Source organism: Malania oleifera, chromosome 4 (assembly GCF_029873635.1).
Source record: "Malania oleifera isolate guangnan ecotype guangnan chromosome 4, ASM2987363v1, whole genome shotgun sequence".
NCBI lineage: Eukaryota > Viridiplantae > Streptophyta > Magnoliopsida > Santalales > Ximeniaceae > Malania > Malania oleifera.
Genome location: NC_080420.1, coordinates 11,703,262 through 11,723,953, shown reverse-complemented (window position 1 = coordinate 11,723,953; position 20,692 = coordinate 11,703,262). Strand labels below are relative to the sequence as shown.

The 20,692-nt window shown below is 37.3% G+C and overlaps 1 protein-coding gene across 2 annotated transcripts; it reads left to right on the top strand.

Moving 5' to 3' along the window:
* Positions 1-234: 234 nt before the first annotated feature.
* LOC131153289 (calcium/calmodulin-regulated receptor-like kinase 1) lies at positions 235-19,496 on the top strand. 2 transcript variants are annotated; one of them, XM_058105494.1, is made up of 8 exons: positions 235-548; positions 1,078-1,445; positions 15,499-15,652; positions 16,235-16,361; positions 17,023-17,108; positions 17,207-17,278; positions 18,522-18,725; positions 18,929-19,496. In XM_058105494.1, the coding sequence occupies exons 2-8, from the start codon at positions 1,132-1,134 to the stop codon at positions 19,262-19,264; spliced, it is 1,293 nt and encodes a 430-aa protein (XP_057961477.1). In that variant the 5' UTR covers positions 235-548; positions 1,078-1,131; the 3' UTR covers positions 19,265-19,496. The 2 variants fall into 2 exon arrangements, with proteins under 2 accessions (XP_057961477.1, XP_057961478.1); XM_058105495.1 differs by lacking the exon at positions 17,207-17,278 and having other exon boundaries at positions 256-548.
* Positions 19,497-20,692: the final 1,196 nt, after the last annotated feature.

Here is a 20,692-nt window from a genome sequence, read left to right as displayed (position 1 = left end):
AATATATATCTTTTAAAATGAGAAACCATGAATGGAGTATTTACAAAGTCAAGGCTAACAACGGGAGAATTATGTCTTGAACCTTTAGCAAGGAAGAAAAATATGCTCTTATATATGATTACATTCAAAAGTATTGAAGCCATGATGATATTATTAATATCTCTCTTCCGCATGCAGAGAAAATAACTTATAAGGAAAATCATAATGTTGCATTAAAAATTTAAAACAACACTTATGTCCTGATTGAGACCATGTCAACATTTGAAAACAGAGCATTTTTTTTTTTTAATGAGATTCTGTTCTGACTCCTAAGCTCGACCAAATCTGAAAGGGTGTAGTGGAATAATCCCGCAGTATATGCTACTGTTTTGCAGCTATTTCTCTGATCGAATACAAAACAGAAATACCCTCCAAAAGAAAAATGAAAATGATTACAAGGGATAAAGCAAAACCCTTTCTCCAAATCCAAAATCAAAGAAGTTGCAAGAAAACAGTGTTTTCTTACTTCATCAGGTGATCGGCTCATTGAACCCGTCGCCTGCTCACTGGTTTGTTCCCTCCCTACTTCCTGTGCTGCTTCTTTCCTGCTAATCTCTCTCTCTGTAATGTGTGTTCTTCGTACTACGCAACTTGGGTTTAATTTATATATATATATATATATATATATTTCTGTGTATTTTCGTGGATCTGTGTGTGTCTCCGATTCCGATATAATTATATGAACTGGGAAGCACCGGTGAAAAGGATCATAGCTTTTGGATTTGTATTGTTTGTATTATATAACAAGGTGGTTCCATTTTGTTTAGAGGGATGCTCTTTATTTCCCAGAATAATACGTTGTTTTTTTAACTGGCTTCCTTACTAGAAAATTGAGCTTTGTAAGATATACTAAAATTCCTTTATATTTGTATTTGCTAGCCATCCCTGCATTCTGGGTTTGTTTGTTTGTTCCGTAAATTCAGAGTGGACTGCTGCTACTAGTTAACTTCGTCGATTAGAGTTATCTCAATCTTTTGCAAATGTAGGGGTTAAATGTAGGAAGGAAAAAAGGTATTGTTTTGATTTGGGTCTTTGCAGGTCGCTGGGTGGAGCAGATGAAAGAATAGGGAAGAGTCTGCTGAGGTTTGGGAAATGAAGGGAATATCATGGGGTCTCATAATTGGGGTTTCTGTGGGAGTGATAATTGGGGTGAGTTTGGCAGTTTCTGCCCTATTCTGTATTAGGCATCGGAGGAAGAGTTCCCAGATAAGGTGCAACAGTTGTCGGAGGACAACAACGATCCCCATCCGTGTCAATGGGTTTGATTCTTCTACTGTATTGTCAGACTCCACCAATGGCCAGGACTCACCGAGAAAATCTGATGTGAACAGCATGTTCCTGCGGTTAGAAGGGCATCTAAAAAAGAATTTAGCCTCAGCATCTGGGGTTCCAAAGTATTCTTACAAGTATGCTAATTTATCTGTGTTCTTTCAATTATGCCAATATGTCTCTGTAAATAAGTTTTTACTTGCTGCTTTCTTATTGCTTCTTTTTTGTTGTGCATTTATATTTGTTTTATCTTCATTTTCCCTCTATCAGTGAGAGTTTCCCTCTGTCAATGAGAAGCATCTTATGTGATTAACATGTATAAATTGACATGTTGTCATATATTCATATAAATGAACTTCTTGTAAAGTAACAAAAATGGAATGCTACTACACTTAAATCAGTGAATTGTGATTTTCCTGCATATTATTAATTCACCATGGTTTTTGTTGTTGAAAGAAGGCCTTATATGTAGGTATTTTTTAATATTGTAGTCACATATTTTCACCAGAGATGGGACTTGAATATAAATTAACTAGTTTTGGGAGAATTTTTAGTTATATACAGACTGTAGAAGGTTTTAAAAATATGAATTCTTATCTGCGACTCCTTCCCCTGGCCTCCAATGCATACATCATATATATATATATATATATATATATATATATGTATATTTTTATCTATGTATCTATGTATATGCATATAGATTGGAGGAAATTTTTAAAATATATATTCTTATTAATATGGTTGCGTACTGTCAAAATATAAATATCTTGAACTAAAGATGAAACAGAAATGTACTTTTTTGCTGAGTCAATGTGCTGTCCTTGTCTTATTGAAAAGCTGAAAATATAATTGGCGGGGTATCAGGAATTTGACATTTCAGCGATTCGTGGTGAATGATTTTAACAGTATGATACTTCATCAAAAATGGTTGTGAGCTGTTTGAATATAGATCTCTTGAACTAAAATGAAATGTTACAACCAGTGCACAAGGCTCTCACTCTATACTGGGGCCCTGGAGAGGGCATGCTGTGTGTGTCCTTACCTTCAGATTTGGAGAGGCACTTCTTGTGATTTGAACATCTGACCATTTTTGGGTATAAAACCCCTATGTGAACCCCTGATGGTTTGCTGAGCCTTGTGCACTGGGTGCTGCATTTTCTTTTTATTGCACCCTTTTTTGGGTTCAGCTGCTTAGCTAAAAATGTTCTGATGCAGTTCGCACAATTTGTTTGGGAGCTTATTTATCTCTAAAATTGTTGCAATAGATATTAGTGGTATGAGTGGTGTAAAACAGGTTGTCTACATTGTTAATGACCCATCTAATATGCAGATCACTTCTATCAAACTAAATGAGCCTAATCATCTGCTTTGGGGTCAAGTTGTTGCAGTGTTTATAAGATCTAAGGGGAAGTTCCTCTTCTTGACTGACCGACCTCCTAATAAAAATAAAACTGAGTACAAATACTTTATCAAGAACAACTATATATTATGATATGATTATGGATTCGCATGTAACCATCCATCTCTACTAATTTCCTGTACAGAAAAAGGGATGTAAGATGCTGTTAGGAATGTGTCTTCTCGTAAGAAAAATGTTGAGTTTATCAGTTGTGTACTTAAAACACATGATGGTAGACAACTCAGTTAGTTTTGTAGTAAGCTAGTGGGCCCGTTGCAATGCTTGTAAGCGTATCAGAGCCACACAATTGACTTATAGATGTTGCGCCAAGAGATATCTGATTTACTGGTTACGAAATTTTGTTCCAGACTTTACGCTGAGTTTGTCCCTCTTATCATGTTTCTCAGACCTCCAAATGAAGAACAATTGGCAGAGGGTGAGTCAAATGGACTTTACCTGCTAGATAATTCTCTTTTGGTTGTTGCTGCCTCCAGTTACTAATGCAGGAGGGAGGAGGTAGAACAGAAGAATTATAAAAATTCGTGCACACAGCAAAGTAAGGGGATAGGAATAAGAGCTATGCTCTATTTGATTCATATAAAAAGGGAACAGATTAAAGACTACCTTCGACTCATATCTATCATCCTTTTATAAGCTCTTATACGTCAATAACACTGCCATAGTTGTTAGAATCTTACGATTTGCTATTTGATTTATATGATTTTATCAATTACACACCAAATCAATTCAAATCTTTCTAGCAACTCAGGAAACAACCAAAATTTTCAATTCACCTCGTAAATATAATGAATTGATATGAATCCATCAATTCACACGATTCTTGACCATTTTTATTTTGACAGACCTAACTGGTTTAAAACCCCAAAGCAACATTTTTTATTTCTTTTATTTTTACACAATTACCTTCCATTCGTGGTCTATGTCAGTTCTGCGCTGAAAAAGAGGAGAACATAGAACTTTAGGTCTTATGTTGCCTTCACAAAACCATTCTTCACTCCCGGAGGAGCATCTTGTTCTGCCATTGGGAAGAAGGGGCAGAACACTCGTTGGCTAGGGTGGTACGTACTCATCTTTCGTTGTATTGTTAAGATCAAAAGTAGTTTTTTCAGTAGTTTTTTCGATTAATATCAAATGTTTTAAGCTAATTGTTTTTTTTTCTTTTTATTTAGGGAAAGAATATGCATTATGTAATTTTTTTAACTGTTCATAAATGCCAAAAGTTCAGGTTTTTATTATTTTTACTTGACTCCTTCCCTTAAACAACATAAATTCATTTTTTAATTAATTTTTCTTTACTCATTCTCTTACTTTTTATTGTTTAGGGAGAGCATACGCATGAAATATGATTATTTTTTTGGGGTCAAAATTGTTAAATATATTTTACTATTTCACTTATTTTGTTTGTACGTCAGTATATGCATGTGATTCAAGATCAATTTTGGAAATGTTACCGAATTGTATACGATTCAATTTAATTCTCGATTCTTGAAATTGGAAATTTGATTCACAATTCGAATCTCGATTTTACAATTATAATCACTTCAGCTTACCAAAATGCAACAAAATACTAAATAATCAAATACCACAACTTATTAGACATAGGAAAAATAAAACTTTTGTAGAGATAGATTTTGGGTTAGCTTTGGAATCAAATGACTCAAATCTAAATTAACCTATACTCATTTCTAGGAAAATTAGATTCCATTTGAATGCTATGGGTCTACTTCTAGTGTATCAAATCATGTGTGATTTATGGCTCTGTAGAGTATGGCTATTTCCCCATGACTGGTCAGTGCTGACCAAGAAAAACAAAATTTAGCATTTACTATTGTTCTTGAAGATTGTGTCCGAGAAATCCAAAATATGTGATTGATTGGTTTTAATATTTATTTACCTATGATAATCCTTTTGATCTTCATCATCCATCTCATTTTCATAAGGGTTACTAAAGAAGTTAGTTGAGCATTTTATTGCAAGTTTGCAACCCATTGGGTTGATTGGATGGATGAAAATCTAAAGATGGTAAATTCAAGATTCATCATCAAAGTCAAGCAATAATATTGTTTAGACTGAAGGTCTGACAACAATTTGCTTGCATGGCAAAGGCCAAGGGGCGTGGGTCAAGCCATAGTACATTGTGCTTAGGCACTATGCAACAAGTGATTTGAGTAGGGCTATAGCTTTTAGTATAGCGGTGGACACTTGGTTCTACCTTGACAACAGGTCTTGAATTCACCAACTTTATTCATGACATTCATTCAAGCACTTTGAAGAAGAATCCAACAACTTATCATGCGTCTTGAATGTTAAGAAGCTTGGAGAGTGCATCATTCAAGTGATAGTTACTTTATCAACTAGCCATAAGATGCAAAACATTTTGCCTCTTGCCGAGTTCATGAGGAGATGTTCGTGGTTAGGTATATTTGTTCAACGGATATTGTTAGAAGTGATCTCCTAAACTTTATGGTTGTTTGTATGCCAAGAATGTTGTGCAAATAAATGTTCAGCAAAAAAACCGAATCACACAATACAACAACCAATGATGAACAATACAACAAACACAATCACGCAGATTATATGAAAGCAATAAAACAATGACATAAAGGATTTACGTGGTTCAGCAATGCTTGCGTCCACGGGAGCAAACGACTGTAAATTTTACTATCTTGTGTCCAAAAACATTTGAGTTACAACATACAACCTTGTATATATAATAACCCTTTTCAACCCCTAGAGGTTTTCCCCCCGAAACCCAACCTATTCAACTTCCTAATTCAAAATTTGAAAAGATAGCGCCGAGTAATTGTGCAAAACAGTTGACTGTTTCTTCTGCACACCAGCTTCTCTGTTTTTCCACAATGTTTTCTTTGTACAAGTGTTCCCCTCAATATATGAGTTACATATTACAACAATCTCCACCTTAGCGAATATACACCCCTTAGGAGAAAACCGAAAACATAACCCACAGCTCCACCTGGGACAATAGGTTGGGACCGCCTCCAATCTTGCAACTAGAGACATTAAGCAAGTCAAAGTAATGCTTGAACTTCTCCGTGGTAACAGGCTTTGTCAAAATGTCTACTGCATTCTCAGAAGTGTGAACTTTTTCAAGCACAAGTTCACCAGAAGAAACCAATTCTCGGATCCTGTGAAACCTCACGTCTATATGCTTGGTCCTCGGATGATACACTTGATTCTTTGCCAAATAAATGACACTCTGACTATCACAATGCAGTTGAACTTCACCTTGCTGAATATCCAGCTCCTTGACCACTCTTGTAAGCCATAATGCTTCCTTGGCAGTTTCGGTGATTGCCATATTCTCAAACTCAATTGTTGATAGTGCAACTAGAAACTGTACCATGGACCTTCAACAAATAGGCCTTCCCACCAGGGTGAACACATGCCCTGTTGTAGACCTCTTGTCATCCAAGTCCTGTGCATAGTCTGCATCCACATATCCCACAACTGAAGGATCACTCTATTGCCTACCCAACATGATGTCATAGTGTGAAGTACCCTGCAAGCATCTGAAAAGCCACTTGGCTGCATGCCAATGCTATCTACCTGGATTTGAAAGAAACTTACTCACCACATTGACAACTTGTGCTAGATCTGGTCTTGTACATAACATAGCATACATTAAACACCCTACTGCACTAGCATAGGACACCTTTGACATGTCACGAATATCATCATCCATCTTTGAGCACTGGGCGGTAGATAATCTAAAATGATTCGCTAACGGTGTACACACCGGTTTTGCATTATCCATGTTAAACCTCTCCAACACCCTCTCAACATAGCTGCCCTTAGATAACCACAATTTCCCTGCAGCTTCGTCCTTGCGAATCTCCATTCCAAGAATCTTTTTCACCGCACCCAAATCTTTCATGTCAAACTCTTTACTCAACAGAGTCTTCAACTGATTTACCTCAGTTATATCCTTCGCAGCAATTAGCATGTCATCAACATAAAGCAATAGAAAAATGAGTGAACTGTCCTCAAGACTCTTCACATAAACGTAACAATCATACTCACACCTCCTGTAGTCAATACGGATCATGTAGGAGTCAAAACGTTGTACCACTGCCTCGGAGACTGCTTCAATCCGTAAAGCGATTTCCTCTGTTTACAAACTAAGTGCTCCTGTCTAGGTTGACTAAACCCTTCTAGCTGTAGCATGTAAATCAGCTCCTCCAAATCACCAAGTGAAATTCTGTCTTTATTTCCATTTGCTCCAAATGCATATCAAAATGCGCCACTAATCCCAACACTACCCTAATGGAAGCGTGTCTAACCACAGGGGAGAAGATATCATCATAATCAATTCCTTTCCTCTGTGAGTAATCCTATGCTACTAATCGAGCCTTGAACTCTCTTATTCTTTTTCTAATACCGCTTCTTTCTTCCTAAACACCCACTGGCATCCTATTGCCTTCTTCCATTCTGGAAGCTCCACCAACTCACATGTCTGGTTCTTATGCAATAACTCCATCTCCTCCACTATATCACCCATCCATCTACTTTTTTCTTGGCTGTGCAATGCCTTTTGAAAAGTAGCAGGATCCTTGCAATTGGTAATGAGTGCATAAGACACCAGATCATCAAATCCATACTTGGTTGGTGGCCTGATAGTGCGTCTGGATTTGTGTATAGCTATAGTGTGATCCTGCTAGTATCCCAAGCTAGAACTCCCTGCATTTTGAACACTGTCATCTTTGTCCTGAGTCTCTAACTCTACATGCGCCACATGCTCATTCCTCTTGCAGTTTTCTGACAACTGTTTCTCTTCTTCTTCCTCCTAAGTACGTTGCAAAATGACTTTTTCATCAAAAACCACGTCTCTATTGATCATCACCTTGTTTGCCTTTGAATCATACATTTTGAATCCTTTCACACCTTTTTGATACCCCAGAAAAATGCACCGTCTAGAATTTGCATCAAGTTTCGATCTCTCTTCACTAGAAACGTGCACATAGGTTGGACATCCAAACACTCTCAAATCAGAGTAGTTTACCGTGCTACTTGTCCATACCTCCTCTACAACTTTACCATCTAGTGATGCCCTTGGTGATTGGTTGACTAAGAAACATGTCATACTCACTGTCTCGGTCCAGAAGTTCTTTGCAAACCCTGCATTCAACTTGAGACACTGAGCCCTTTCAACTAGAGTTCAGTTCATCCTTTCCGCCACACCAATCTATTGTGATGTTTTGCGTACTGTGAAGTGTCTCCTTATGTCATGCTTGCTCACACAACTCCATGAACCTCGAATCATTGTACTCAGTTCCATTGTCTAACTTGAGGCATTTAATCTTTCTCTCAGTTTGGTTTTCCACCTCAGCTTTCCACAATTTAAATTTGGAAAACATCTCTGACTTGTGCCGCATAAAGTACACCCAGATCTTTCGTGAATAATCATCTACAAAACTTATGAAGTACATATGTCCACCTTGTGATGCTACCATCACTGGTCCCTAAACATCTGAATAAATGTAGTCAAGAATACCCTCCGTCTTGTGTGTGGCTGTCTTGAACTACAGCTTGTTATGTTTACCAAGAACACAATACTTGAAGAAATTTAGCTTACATTTTTGACACCCTTCAAAAGATTTCTCTTATTAAGCTACATCATTCCACGCTCACCCATATGCCCTAACCGCATATACCACAAAATAGTATTATCTGACTCAGAGTCTGCAGCTGTAGCTCCACCTACAACTCTGGTACCTAGCAGTGCATGGATATTTCCCGCTAATTTCTGTGCCTTCATCACCATTAAGACGCCTTTACTTTCAGACTTGTAATTAAACCCGTTACAATCTAAAGTGCCGAATGAAATTAAATTCTTCTGTAGATTCGGTATGTGCCTAATATCACATAATGTTCTCACAACACCATCAAACATTTTAATTCTGATATTCCCTATTCCAATAATTTTGCAAGAAGCATCATTTCCCATCAGAACATAATCAGATTTTACTGATCTGTAGGTGCTGAACCAATCTTTATTTGATGTCATGTGATAAGAGCATGCCGAATCTAGGATCCAAGAATCCATAAGGCGATCTGAATTCGATGAAATAGAAAGCATATCACCATCACCACTCTCTGAGTCTCCTTCTTCCCCTACATGCACTGATTTTGAAGCACCCTCTTGATTTTTTGCATTCCCTTTCTTCCTTTCCGGATACTCCGTTTTATGTGCCCTTTTTTCCCGCACTTAAAAAATCGTATGTCATTCTTCTTCTTGGATTGGGACCGAGATTTATTAGTACTCAATTTGCTTCGGAACTTGCTTCTCCCACGTTCCTGATTACCGTTCACCACAAGCCCTTCGCCTTGTGAAATCTCATCGTTGGCTTTCTTCCTCCAATGAAAACCTAGTAGAACACTTGTGACCTCCAAATTTAGGGTTTCTTTTTCCCCACGTTAGAGTTATAACAAGAATTTCATACGTATGAGACACAGGTAGGGGATTCAATAGCATCAACGCCTTGTCTTCTTCCTCGAACTTTACATCAGCCTACATCAAATCACTTATAGTCTGATTGAATACATTGATGTGTTGGCTCAAATCCGAACCCTCTACCATCTTAACTAAATTCAATTTCTGCTTAAGATACAATTTGTTCGTTAAAGACTTGGACATATACCGACTTTTCAGTTTCTGCCATACTGCCGCTAGAGATTCCTCATCCATGACGTGATACAACACGTCATCAACCAGAAAAGCCTGATTGACGCCACAGACCTCGCTTCCAACTCCTTCCAACTTGTTCATCCATGCCTTCCGATTGACTTTTGTATAATGCCTTCGCCATACCCTGCTGCACTACCATATCCTTAACCATTTTCTGCCATAGTCCAAAGTTTCTCGATTCATCGAACTTGACAAAATCGAACTGTCCAAAAAAAATCCCAGAAGCCATTGTGACCAAATTGCTCTGATTCCAATTTTGTTGTGCAAATCAATGTGTAGTGGAAAAATCGAATCACACAATGCGGCAACCAATGATGAACAATAAAGAAAACACAATCACACAGATTATATGAAAGCAATAAAATAATGAAAAAGGATTTACGTGGTTTGGCCTTGCCTACGTCTACGGGAGCAAACGACTGTAAATTTTACTATCATGTGTCCAAAGACATTGAGTTACAACATACATCATTGTATATATAATAACCTTCTTCAACTCCCGGAGGTTTTCCCCTCGAAACCCAACCTATTCAACTTCCCAATTCAAAATTTGAAAAGACAGTGCTAACTGTGCAAAACTGTCGACTGTTTCTTCTGCACACCAGCTTCTCTGTTTTTCCACCATGTTTTCTTTGTACATGTGTTCCACTCAATATATGAACCACATATTACAACAAAGGAGTTTCTTGAGTGTCATAGTGCCATTAGGAAAATGCTTTAATCTTAAAGAAATTTTACAAAATCAGAAAATGTAATTGGTGAAAACAATGTTGCTTGGCTATGCTTCAGCATGGTGGGACAAGGTGCAAGAGATGTGTGTTTACTAGGGAAGTCTCCACTTAGGAGAAGATGAAATCTCGTCTCAAGAAAAAATTTATTCCCTTCAATTTCTCTCGATAGTGTATTCTCTCAATTCAATGCTCTTCACTGAGATAACTAAGTGTAATCAATTACTTTGAGGAGTTCTACAAGTTGGTAGCCCTCAATGATGTTCAAGGAAACAAAGAACAATTGACTGGATGTGTCAATCGGTTGAGGTTTCCTATTTGAGATGAGGCTGAGGTGCAACATTTAGTCTAAGCAATGCTTATGGAAGTGGCCTTGAAGTAGAAGTTAATGTTACTTGCATTGAAGAGAGTAATGACGAAGTTGAACATGAAAAAGGTGAGTGATGATTAATCAATCATTTGCAACCCCAAAAGAGGAAATTCAAAGATTATTTCTAGCTAGTTTTCATCCATTTGCATGTGAGTCAAAATTTGAACAATTATTTATTGATTGGGATCTACTGCTATATTAGCAAGGTTGTTGGTGGTGAGAACCAACATTCATTGGATTACAAAACTGCATTTGGTTAAGTCAAGTCTTTTAACTATTGTGAGCCAAACCTTAGGGTAGTGCAGAGTAGGAGAAAGCAAGATGATAGGGAATGGATAGAGTAAACTCTTGAGCAGTGAATAAGATATTTTTCAAGTTGTTGACAAAGTTCATGGGCTTGAATGTGTTTTCATCATGAATTATAAAAGTAAAGGAAATTTGTTGTGGGGGATTTAGTTCCTTCTTGAAATTGAAGGTTAAAAACCATTGATGGTAGATCATTGGTGAAGATCATTCTCAACCTTATAATGTTAGATGGTTGGTAAGGGAAATCAAATGCGATGTAATTCAATGTGATGTAATTCTTATCGACACATGCCATGCCCTCCTAGGATGTCTATGAGAGTAGGACTGAAAAAGTGAGGAAGAGGATATGCATAGATTTTGAATAAGATGGGAGTTTCATTACGTTACAAGCTCATACATATAATATGGTTTAGGATTCTTTTGGTATTTCTTTTTCCTTGTGTGAGTGTTTCTTTGTCCATTTGATTTGCATTCCAAATGGTTTTTGCCCATTTTAATTCCTTTATTTGGAAGTCTAAGGTTCACTGAAAAAATCATGGCTTTCACCTGCTGTGCTTTCTCAAAGAATTGATACAAATGATACCTTGTTGACATGAAAGACCAATAAATTTCTATCTCTTGACATATGTGTGCTTTGTCTCTGGAATGGGGAGACAGGTTCGTCTTTATGCATACATTGTCTTTTTTTCGTGGGAAATTTGGAATAATTTTTTTTCTGTTTGTAGAGGGGGTTCTTGAAAGGGGAGGAGAGTTTGTGTTGTACACAAGTATTGGATGGTCTAGTATTCCTAAGATGCTCAAGTGTGGATGGTAGTTGGTGAATGGGTTTTGATGGCTAAAGAGATTCCTTAAACTAGTAGAATCCAAAGATTAAGGGGATTAAAGAGAATGATAGCTTCGATATCAAAATGGTTGGAATATCTATAGGAGCAAGGCAAATGGGTGTGAGGTTCTTCCTCCAATAAGAGAATGCCACATCCCGTCTCGACCAATGTGAGAGAAAAGTAAGACGAACATGTCAAGATGACATGTGGCTGACACTTGAGCAGCTAAGGAAAAGGCTAAAGCAGTCTAAATTCTCCTTAGCAAACCCTGATTTGAGCTCACCGAGCCAAAGGCTGTAGAACATCCAAGGACTGGGATTGGTAGACCCTATTAGAATAATGCTTTACCTAAAAGCTTAAGCTATTATGTTTGTGGACCAACAAAATATATCAAGTTTTAACATTCCCACACACATGCAGCCTGACAACACATGGAGAGATGAGCACACAATAAATAACACCCATTGCAGAGAATACAATAAATTTTTAAAAACCACACAATAATTGCAGGCAAGGAGACTAGAACCCAGGATCTCGTGGTACCCTATTTTGATAACATGTTGGAATACAAATTTACCTAAAAGCTTAAGCTATTAGGTTATGGGCCAATAATGTATATCAAGCTTTAACAGACCCGAACACATGTGATTTAGGAAAAGAAGCAAGACCTTGGAAAGATCCTTGTTCAAGCATACTTAATGAGAATTGGATCGAGGATTGTTGGGTTTAGTTAGTAGTTTATTATGTCACTAGTTCAATTAGTATGGTATTTTGTGTATTTGAGGGCTTGCTTGTAGTATCCGTGTATTCTAAGGGTATGTTTGTAATGTAATGCAGTTTTAGAGGTTTATATATAATTTCATGTGGAGAGGCTTTCTAATAGTTGTGTGTGAAAGCCATGTTGAGGCAGTTATTGTTGAATTTGAATTTGAGAAGTGAAGGTGAGTTTCCCCTTGTATCTTCTCTGTCCTCCCTTCCCCTTCTTTCCTATCTTCAATTTCTTCTAATCTCTCCCATGGCTGCAGATCCTTGTTGCTGCCCCTGCATCATTGGGTATTAGAGCCCAACCACGATCTCTTTCCTCCATTTCAGTTCCCCCATCTTCCCTTTCTCTCTTCTCTTCTACCATGTTCTTCTCTTCTTGTCTCGTTCTTCTCTTTTTATAATTTCCTCCTCAAATTCTCCCAAAACCCTAGACCCTAAATTTTCATCACTTTCCGGTCACCAGTGAAGCCCTATGGCCCCAGGCAACCTAAATTTTCATCACCTTCTGGCCACCAATGAAGCCCTAAGGCCCTAGGCAACCTAAATTTTCATCACCTTCTGGCCACCAGTGAAGCCCCACGTCCCCAGCCAAAATTTTCTAGTCGGCCCTTCAAAAATCCCAACCTTCTGGGCTTTTCTCCTCACACCACCACTATTGTTGCAAACCCCATCCCCTAATCTCCCTTCACTTCAAGTTTCATCGACTTTGCAAGCAAGTGTGATAGTTTGCCACAAAAAGTGAGAAATTGTCGCTGCCGGCACAAAAAAATCAGGTTCTATTGCTGCTTTTTTGTGATTTTGCAGACTTTATTTTTATTTTATTTTATTTTATTTTTTATAATTTCAGCATGACACTCAAGATCAAAGATGGATTGAAGATAGTTTTTGACAAATTGGACACGAGGCCTTTGGTGATATATAGTTGCATTGTATATATGTTGACAGCTTATTGGCTCGTCACACTTTAGGCATGATATCAGGCCATTCCATAACTCTCTTAAGTTTGGGGAAAAAGTTTGTGAATTCATCATTGATAGAAGATGTCCTATCAATGTGATTTCTATAAATGCGGTCACTCATATGCAACTTCATCCGCAAACCCACCCAGAGCCTTATGAGATATCTTGGGTTGATAACTCCACTTTACATGTTTGTGACAGATGTTTGTTCCTATCCTAATGATGATTATTTTGGTAACGTTTATTGTGATATCATACTTGTGGAGATTGGCCATGTACTCCTGGTTCTCCTTGGTTGGATGATTTGGGTGTGACTTAAGGACATGAGAACACATGTCTTCCACTATAATGGTAGTAAGATCATCTTGAAGCCCGTGTATCAACCAACTAGGACAAAGAATCTGTTAGGAGTTACTTAACTTGAAGAAACTGCAATGAAGAAAATGCTAGTGTTTGAACTCATCCAAAGTCTTTCAAACATTCCTATTGCTGAGTTTGTCAATCCCGGTGTGTTTATTGATGCCAACCCTCAATTCAAGTCTATGATGCTGCCAAAGGATTGTGGTTTCTTGTATCACTCAAGTGCTGGCTTTTGAAGAATCCAAGTTTGCTTCTTAATTTTGATCCTTCTGTTGGTATTTTGTAGAATGGTATTCAAAAGTTTTTACTACTCTCCTCTAGTGGTCATTTAAATATTTTATTTAGTTTTATTAATCACTGTAAACAATTTTGGACTGTTAACTTTTTTCTATGACTGTTTTTGTGACCATTTTAAAAATAATTGATTATATATATATATATCTTGAGCGAAAGATAGACAAGAAATTGTGAATGCTCTTTTCTTCCTCACAAGTTCTTCTATCTAAATGTTCAATCATTTTGGTTTATGTTTAATTGCTGAACCTGAAATTCTTGCAGTCGTAGTTCAGTTCTTATTTCATCATTTTCCCCGTATCTATTTAGGTTACTAACACAAAGTTGTTCCTGTCTCCCGATTAGTGAATGCACACAAAACGGAAGGGTTAGTGTATCCTGAGGGTGGATGCCAAAGAGCCTTCTGCTCCATACCATTGGGGCAAAATCTAGAATAAGGGCAGTGCTATGCACACCTCAGTCGATAAGTTATCTGTAGTGGTTGTCTTCTAGGGGTATTTGTAATGTAATGTAGCTTTAGGGGTTTATATGTAATTTCATGTGATGAGACTTTCTTATAAATAGTGTGTGAGAGCCATGTTGTAGGCAGTTATTGTTGACTTTGTATTTTAGAAGTGAATGTGAGTTTCCCCTTAATATCACCTCTCTGCTCCCTTCCCCTTCTTATCTTCAATTTCTTCTAATATCTCCCATGGCTGCAGATCCTTGATGTTGCCCCTGCATTGAAATGTCTATGTAATCGATTGCGGGGATGCAGTGCCAACCCCTTAATTGAGTGCAAACGTAAGATAATCAATCATTACTTCATACTTGTGCACATATAAGTTCGATGTGGGTCAGTTTTGTCATCTAGGGCAGAATAGTAATTTCATGCATTTATGCTTTATGGAGAGCGATAGGATCCTCCAGCCTCTTCGGAGTTGATGTTCTTGCTTTCTTTTTGGAGTTTTGGGACAACAAAGGAAAGGAAATCCTTGTGGAGGATACAATGCCAGTTATTTGGTGAATCTGTTTGGTGCATCATGCAAGAATTTTTAAGGGTGCATGCCTTCTGGATTGCTGTTCTCTCACTCTGGTTCATTTTCTGATCTTCCATGGACAGAGATTCCATCTCAGTGTTGGGCTGATTTCGTATACCAGATTCTTCCTCTAAATTATAATTTTCTTGCCTTACAATTCAGACAGAGAGAGAGGGCTGTTTAACTTTTTGGGGAAAGAGAGTGGGACAGAGGAAGACCGTTTTAACTCACTGCCAATTTCAATAATTTCTCAGCTGTGCCTATTTCTTTCAATTTACATATTTCACTTCATTTACTGTCTTTTTAATTGCACTGCTAGTTTCACTTTTAAGTAATATTTCATGTGTTTTTTTTTTTTTAAATTACATTTTTCATTTCATGCACTATTATCTCCGTTTCATTTAATTGATCCTTGGTGATGAAATGTTTTTTACAGAGATATACAAAAAGCAACTTATAATTTTACAACAGTAATAGGCAAAGGGGCATTTGGTCCTGTCTACAAAGCTCAAATGGCAACTGGCAAGACAGTTGCAGTTAAAGTGCTCGCTACTAACTCTAGGCAAGGAGAAAAGGAGTTCCAAGCGGAGGTAATGTTGGGTGATATTGTTTGCGTTTGAAATAATATGTCAGTATCTTTGTGCATACCTGTGGATAATAAAGAAATGTAAAGAAAGAAACTAATAATGTGTGATAGATTGGTTCAGTGAAAGGAAGCTCTGCATTATTTCACGTGCAATTAGCTTTCCATTGCATAAGAACTTGACAGCTTTACTAGCAACTGCCAAGTGATTCAACCTATTTCCAGGCTTTGATGCAATAAAATCTGAAATGATTTAACTAGCAATTGCAAAGTGACCCAAGACTGGCTTGACTATTCTGGGAATGAACTCTAAAATATTGTCTCCGACTTTGTTATATTAGAACCTTCTGTAGTGATGAAGTACTTAGTTTCTAAATGGCTGTCTGCAACTTGCATGCTGAATAATTAGCCATTGTATTTTAGTGGGCATTCGTTGTTTTTTATTTCTTTCATCTAGGACATGTTTGCTCCATTTTGATCCTGTATCCTCACTGTTTTCAAGTTCATCAACTCTCTCTCCCTCTCGCTCTCTCCCTCTCCCTCTCCCTCTCATGTCATTTGGTTTAAAAAATTTTTCTCTTGTACTCAGGTTCTGTTACTTGGAAGATTACACCACAGAAACCTTGTTAACTTGATTGGATACTGTGCGGAAAGAGGGCAGCATATGCTTCTGTATGTGTACATGAGCAACGGCAACCTTGCTTCCCATTTATATCGTAAGAAACAAATTAACTTTATGAGGTCAATTTGTGATGAAAAATTTAATCCATGTTCTTTGAGTTTCAATGTCATTTGCTATATCAAATATGTATTTTTGAGTTTCAACTAAATATCATCTGCTATCGCTTGTGCTAACATATTTTTAAATGAGAAATAGACAGTCTGTTGGCTATTTACAGACCGTTCCTTGATTTACTCCACTTAAAAAATGCATTTCATTATAGCTCGTGCGTCCTTAGTGGGAAAGTTGTATCCCTGCCTCTATTTTTTCCAGTGATGTATCTTTGTGAATTAACTGCAAATATCACAGTCAACCTGCTTTTAAATTTATTTTTTAATTTTTATTTTTTAAACGTTTCTTGAAGTGGCTCCTTTAATTTGAGTTGCGGTGATGATTGCTAAGCCTAAAACTCTATCTTTTTGGGTTGCATATACTTGGAAGACCAATAGATTTGCAGTATAACTGAAGACTCAAGTTTTTTTGTCCCTCTTTTTCTCAAATCACATATTGTTCATAAGGACTTAATTCTTACATTAACCAAAAGAAACAGGTAGAGCTATTTTCTTTTTTAATTTTAATTTTTTTACCCTATGTTATTCAAGTTGCATATTGTTCATGAGAACTTAATATTAAACGATGTCCATAATTTTCTGCAGGTGAAAATTGCAAGCCATTAAGCTGGAAGTTGAGGGTTTGCATGGCATTAGATATAGCACGGGGTTTAGAATATCTGCATTATGGGGTAAAATTTAATTTACTCTTCTGGGACGATAAAAATGTCCATATAAGTTTGGAATAAACTTTATGCAATCTGCTTATTGTGCTTCCCTTTCATTACAGGCTGTTCCTCCTGTAGTTCACCGCGACATCAAATCTTCCAACATATTGTTAGATCAGTTCATGAGAGCCAGGGTATGCAACAGTTTTGCTGGTTACTGTTCTTTTCGTTTTGTTTGTTTTTGGCTCTCCCCTGCTGGGGTGATTCGGGTTTGGGGTTCAAAGGATGTCAGAATACCTCATTCCACACAAACATTGTGTCATATAGCTAAACAAAGTCTTCCTCGTTATAATTTCTTTGCCAAATTCAGCCAACCTTCTGTCTCTGGTGAGAAGCTTGAGGGAGTAGTCATCAGAGTGTATCACACTGCCTGTTGTTGAGGTGGATTGGTGATCTTTCTGCTTGACCAATTTATAGTTGACCAGTTTTTGACCTTTGATTGGATTGTGCAAGTCATAGAATCAGTTAAAGCTAGAATGTGGGCTCATGACATAAGGACGCACCTTGTGGCTCCCTGACTCCCTTTGTGGGGTTTGGGGGTTGAGTGCATTGTGATAGTGGGGTTTGTATGGAATCACTAATCCGAAAAGAACAGGAATCAGTTGAAGCTGGTGCAGCTCATTCAAAGCATCTGAATTATACTTGGTTGTATATATTATTTTGAATTAGTTTTAGATTGTCAATCTGTCTTAGCAGCTAAACAGTTTGGTGTGACACTGACAACCTGCACCCTTATCAGTATGATTTTTGGTTCAAGTTTGGTATAAATGCTCAAGAATTTTCCATGGTAGCATTTCTGATCAAAATATTTCCATTTTAAGGTTTCTCTAATTTGCTATATCAAGTTGAATGGAGAAAAATGATTCTTCATTCTTGTAGCCAAATAGTTGGGTAATATCTTTGTTGGTGTTGTAGGTAGTGGTGGTTGGTTTTCACTCCATTTATGTAAGGAGACAGGTTTTTAATACAGTTGCTCCTGAATTTGTCCAAGAGTTCGAATCTTGTCTTGGATTTTCAGATTTTTTTTTATAAATCCGGGCCCTTTTTTTTTTTTTTTTGTGTGGCAGGGATGATTGGAAGTGGAGAATATATTTTTGAGGTTCTCCTGTGATTTCAATTTGTTGAGTGGGAGATTTCTCAAAAATGAAAATTTCAAAAATCCAAATTTTTTTTTTTTATTAAATCTATATTCTCTGTTAATTTTGAGCTTTTCTGTATTCCACATATGAGCTTGTGTCCAAATCATAAATCTTTCAAGGAAAGGCACTAGTATGATTACCGAAAATCAATCGTTTCTATTTTCATTGTTTGTATTGTCTCATGAAAGCTGTATCTCTCTCTTTTGAATATCTGTAATCATTAGCATTAGTTGAGCAGGTTGCTGACTTTGGGCTTTCAAGAGAAGAGATGATTAATCCACACGCATCTGATGTCAGGGGAACCTATGGGTATCTTGATCCTGAGTATATGTCAACCCGGACCTTCACAAAGAAAAGTGATGTTTATAGTTTTGGAGTCCTCCTCTTTGAACTAATTACAGGCAGGAATCCACTACAAGGTCTTATGGAATATGTGGAGCTGGTAGGATCTCTCTCTCTCATCTCTCTCTCAAACTCACCTGCACATGCACATGCACATGCGCAAAAGTCTGCTAAAAGTGGACTTCCAACTTTTATTTGAATTAAATCATGCATGGTATGAATTGTCCTTGAGCTGGTGCTCAAATTGGTGTTGGTTCAGTTACCATCAACTGCATTGACGTGATATTTTTGTGGAATTAACAGGCAATGATGGATACAGAAGGTGAAGCAGGGTGGGAGGAGGTTGTGGACTCTCGTATTGATGGAAGTTTTGATGTTCAAGAACTCAATGACGTCGCTTCCCTTGCTTACAAATGTATTAATCATGTCCCAAGAAATCGACCATCTATGAGAGATGTTGTTCTGGTGCTATCTCGAATTCATAACCTGAGACATAGTAGGAAGGGTATGAAGCATACTTTGCCCCCTACTGTAGAGGAAGTCAGTGTTGAAGTGGATGAGTCGAAGAGTACTGCCACTAATGTAATTGAGTTTCAAAGAGAGTCTGTTGACAGCACAAAAGAATACCTGGAAATTTGACTGCTGCTATTTTATTTGTTCATTTTTCTGCGGTCCTTTTTGGATTTGTGATATAACATGATTAACCATGGGGGAATTGGGGACAGCTGATCTGCTGCAAATTTTGAGGTCTGGAATCTAGCTGAGATGATGTTGTGTCTGCGTCTTAACTCAATGTACAGAGTCCCACTGAATTTTTTTTTTTTATTTAAAAAAATTGAACTAAAGAGAATGAAATCGGCTATTTTCTGAATGTTTTCCTCCCATGGGAAATGAAAGTATTCGATCGACATAAAACTACTTTTTTGAGTGGATATTTTGTTGGTTTAATGATGCACTTTAATCTTGTAAAAGATAATTTTGACTTCACTCTTGACAGTCACATAGCAATCAAGCAGTCATAGTGTTCGAACCTCATGCTTTAGTATTGTGCATATTCCGCATTGAGCCTTACTATTAGTTCTATTTAAAAAGAAAAATTAAAATTTTATTTTATTTTTCTTTTTTTTAATCTAAAAATTATAATTATATATATTAAAATTGGATATGTACAGCTACTCTGGGCATACCCAGGAGAGAGAAGCAACATGACTCCAACCACAAACACAAACCTGGTGCAAATATATCAAACTTGAGCGTACCTAGGGGCTAATCAGCCAGGCTCTATCCAACATATAAATTGCTACTCAAATATACATCGCAATTTGGGCATACCTAGGATACTAATACAAGATCTTACAACCCAATTACATAAAAGGGGAATTTGTCATATACTACTTTAAATAGATGAATCTGTATCACTCTAAAGATAGCATCAGGCTGAGTGACAACTCCCTCAAACTTCCTCTTATTTCTAAAATGCCACAACCAGGATACCGTGATGGCCAGGCATGCTCTCTTTGCCGTAGAGTTGATCCTAGTACCCCTACATTCCTTTCGGAGCTATTTGAGATTGGCTTTAACAGTGGACATAGCCCTTGTTAAACCCATCCAATTTCTGTTAGCTTTGGTGCAACCCCAAGAGAGGGGTGAATTGGGTATTTAAAATTTATCGCATAGGTTAATTGGTTTTATCAATAGTTGTTGAAATTGGTGTATTCCCATAAGGGGGGTGAATTGGAATTTAAAAATTTATCTCCTAGGTTAAATGAAATATCCGTATAATACAACCTAGAGTCTTTCTATACAATTCCAAATGCGCCAATAATGTAATGTGCGGAAATTTAAATCAAACGCATCAATCACACCATAACATACATGTGTAGTAAATATAAAGTGCAGAACTATAAACGAGGCACATGATATGTTATCGGGGTTTGGCCAACTGTGCCTATGTTCCCGCCTCTAGCTCGCAAGCCCGAGGATTCCACTAAAGGTTCACTTAACGGGTGAAGCGGCACCGATTAGAATTAGGTCAATTAGCACAGGACTGACCTCAACCTTTACAAC

Bases quoted from the DNA above. Each gene is read 5' to 3' on its own strand.
- LOC131153289 (XM_058105494.1), top strand. From the start codon at position 1,132: ATGAAGGGAATATCATGGGGTCTCATAATTGGGGTTTCTGTGGGAGTG. The intron at 16,362-17,022 runs GTAAGAAACAAA...AATTTTCTGCAG, and splicing joins CCTTGCTTCCCATTTATATC to GTGAAAATTGCAAGCCATTA. The intron at 17,279-18,521 runs GTATGCAACAGT...TTAGTTGAGCAG, and splicing joins ATCAGTTCATGAGAGCCAGG to GTTGCTGACTTTGGGCTTTC.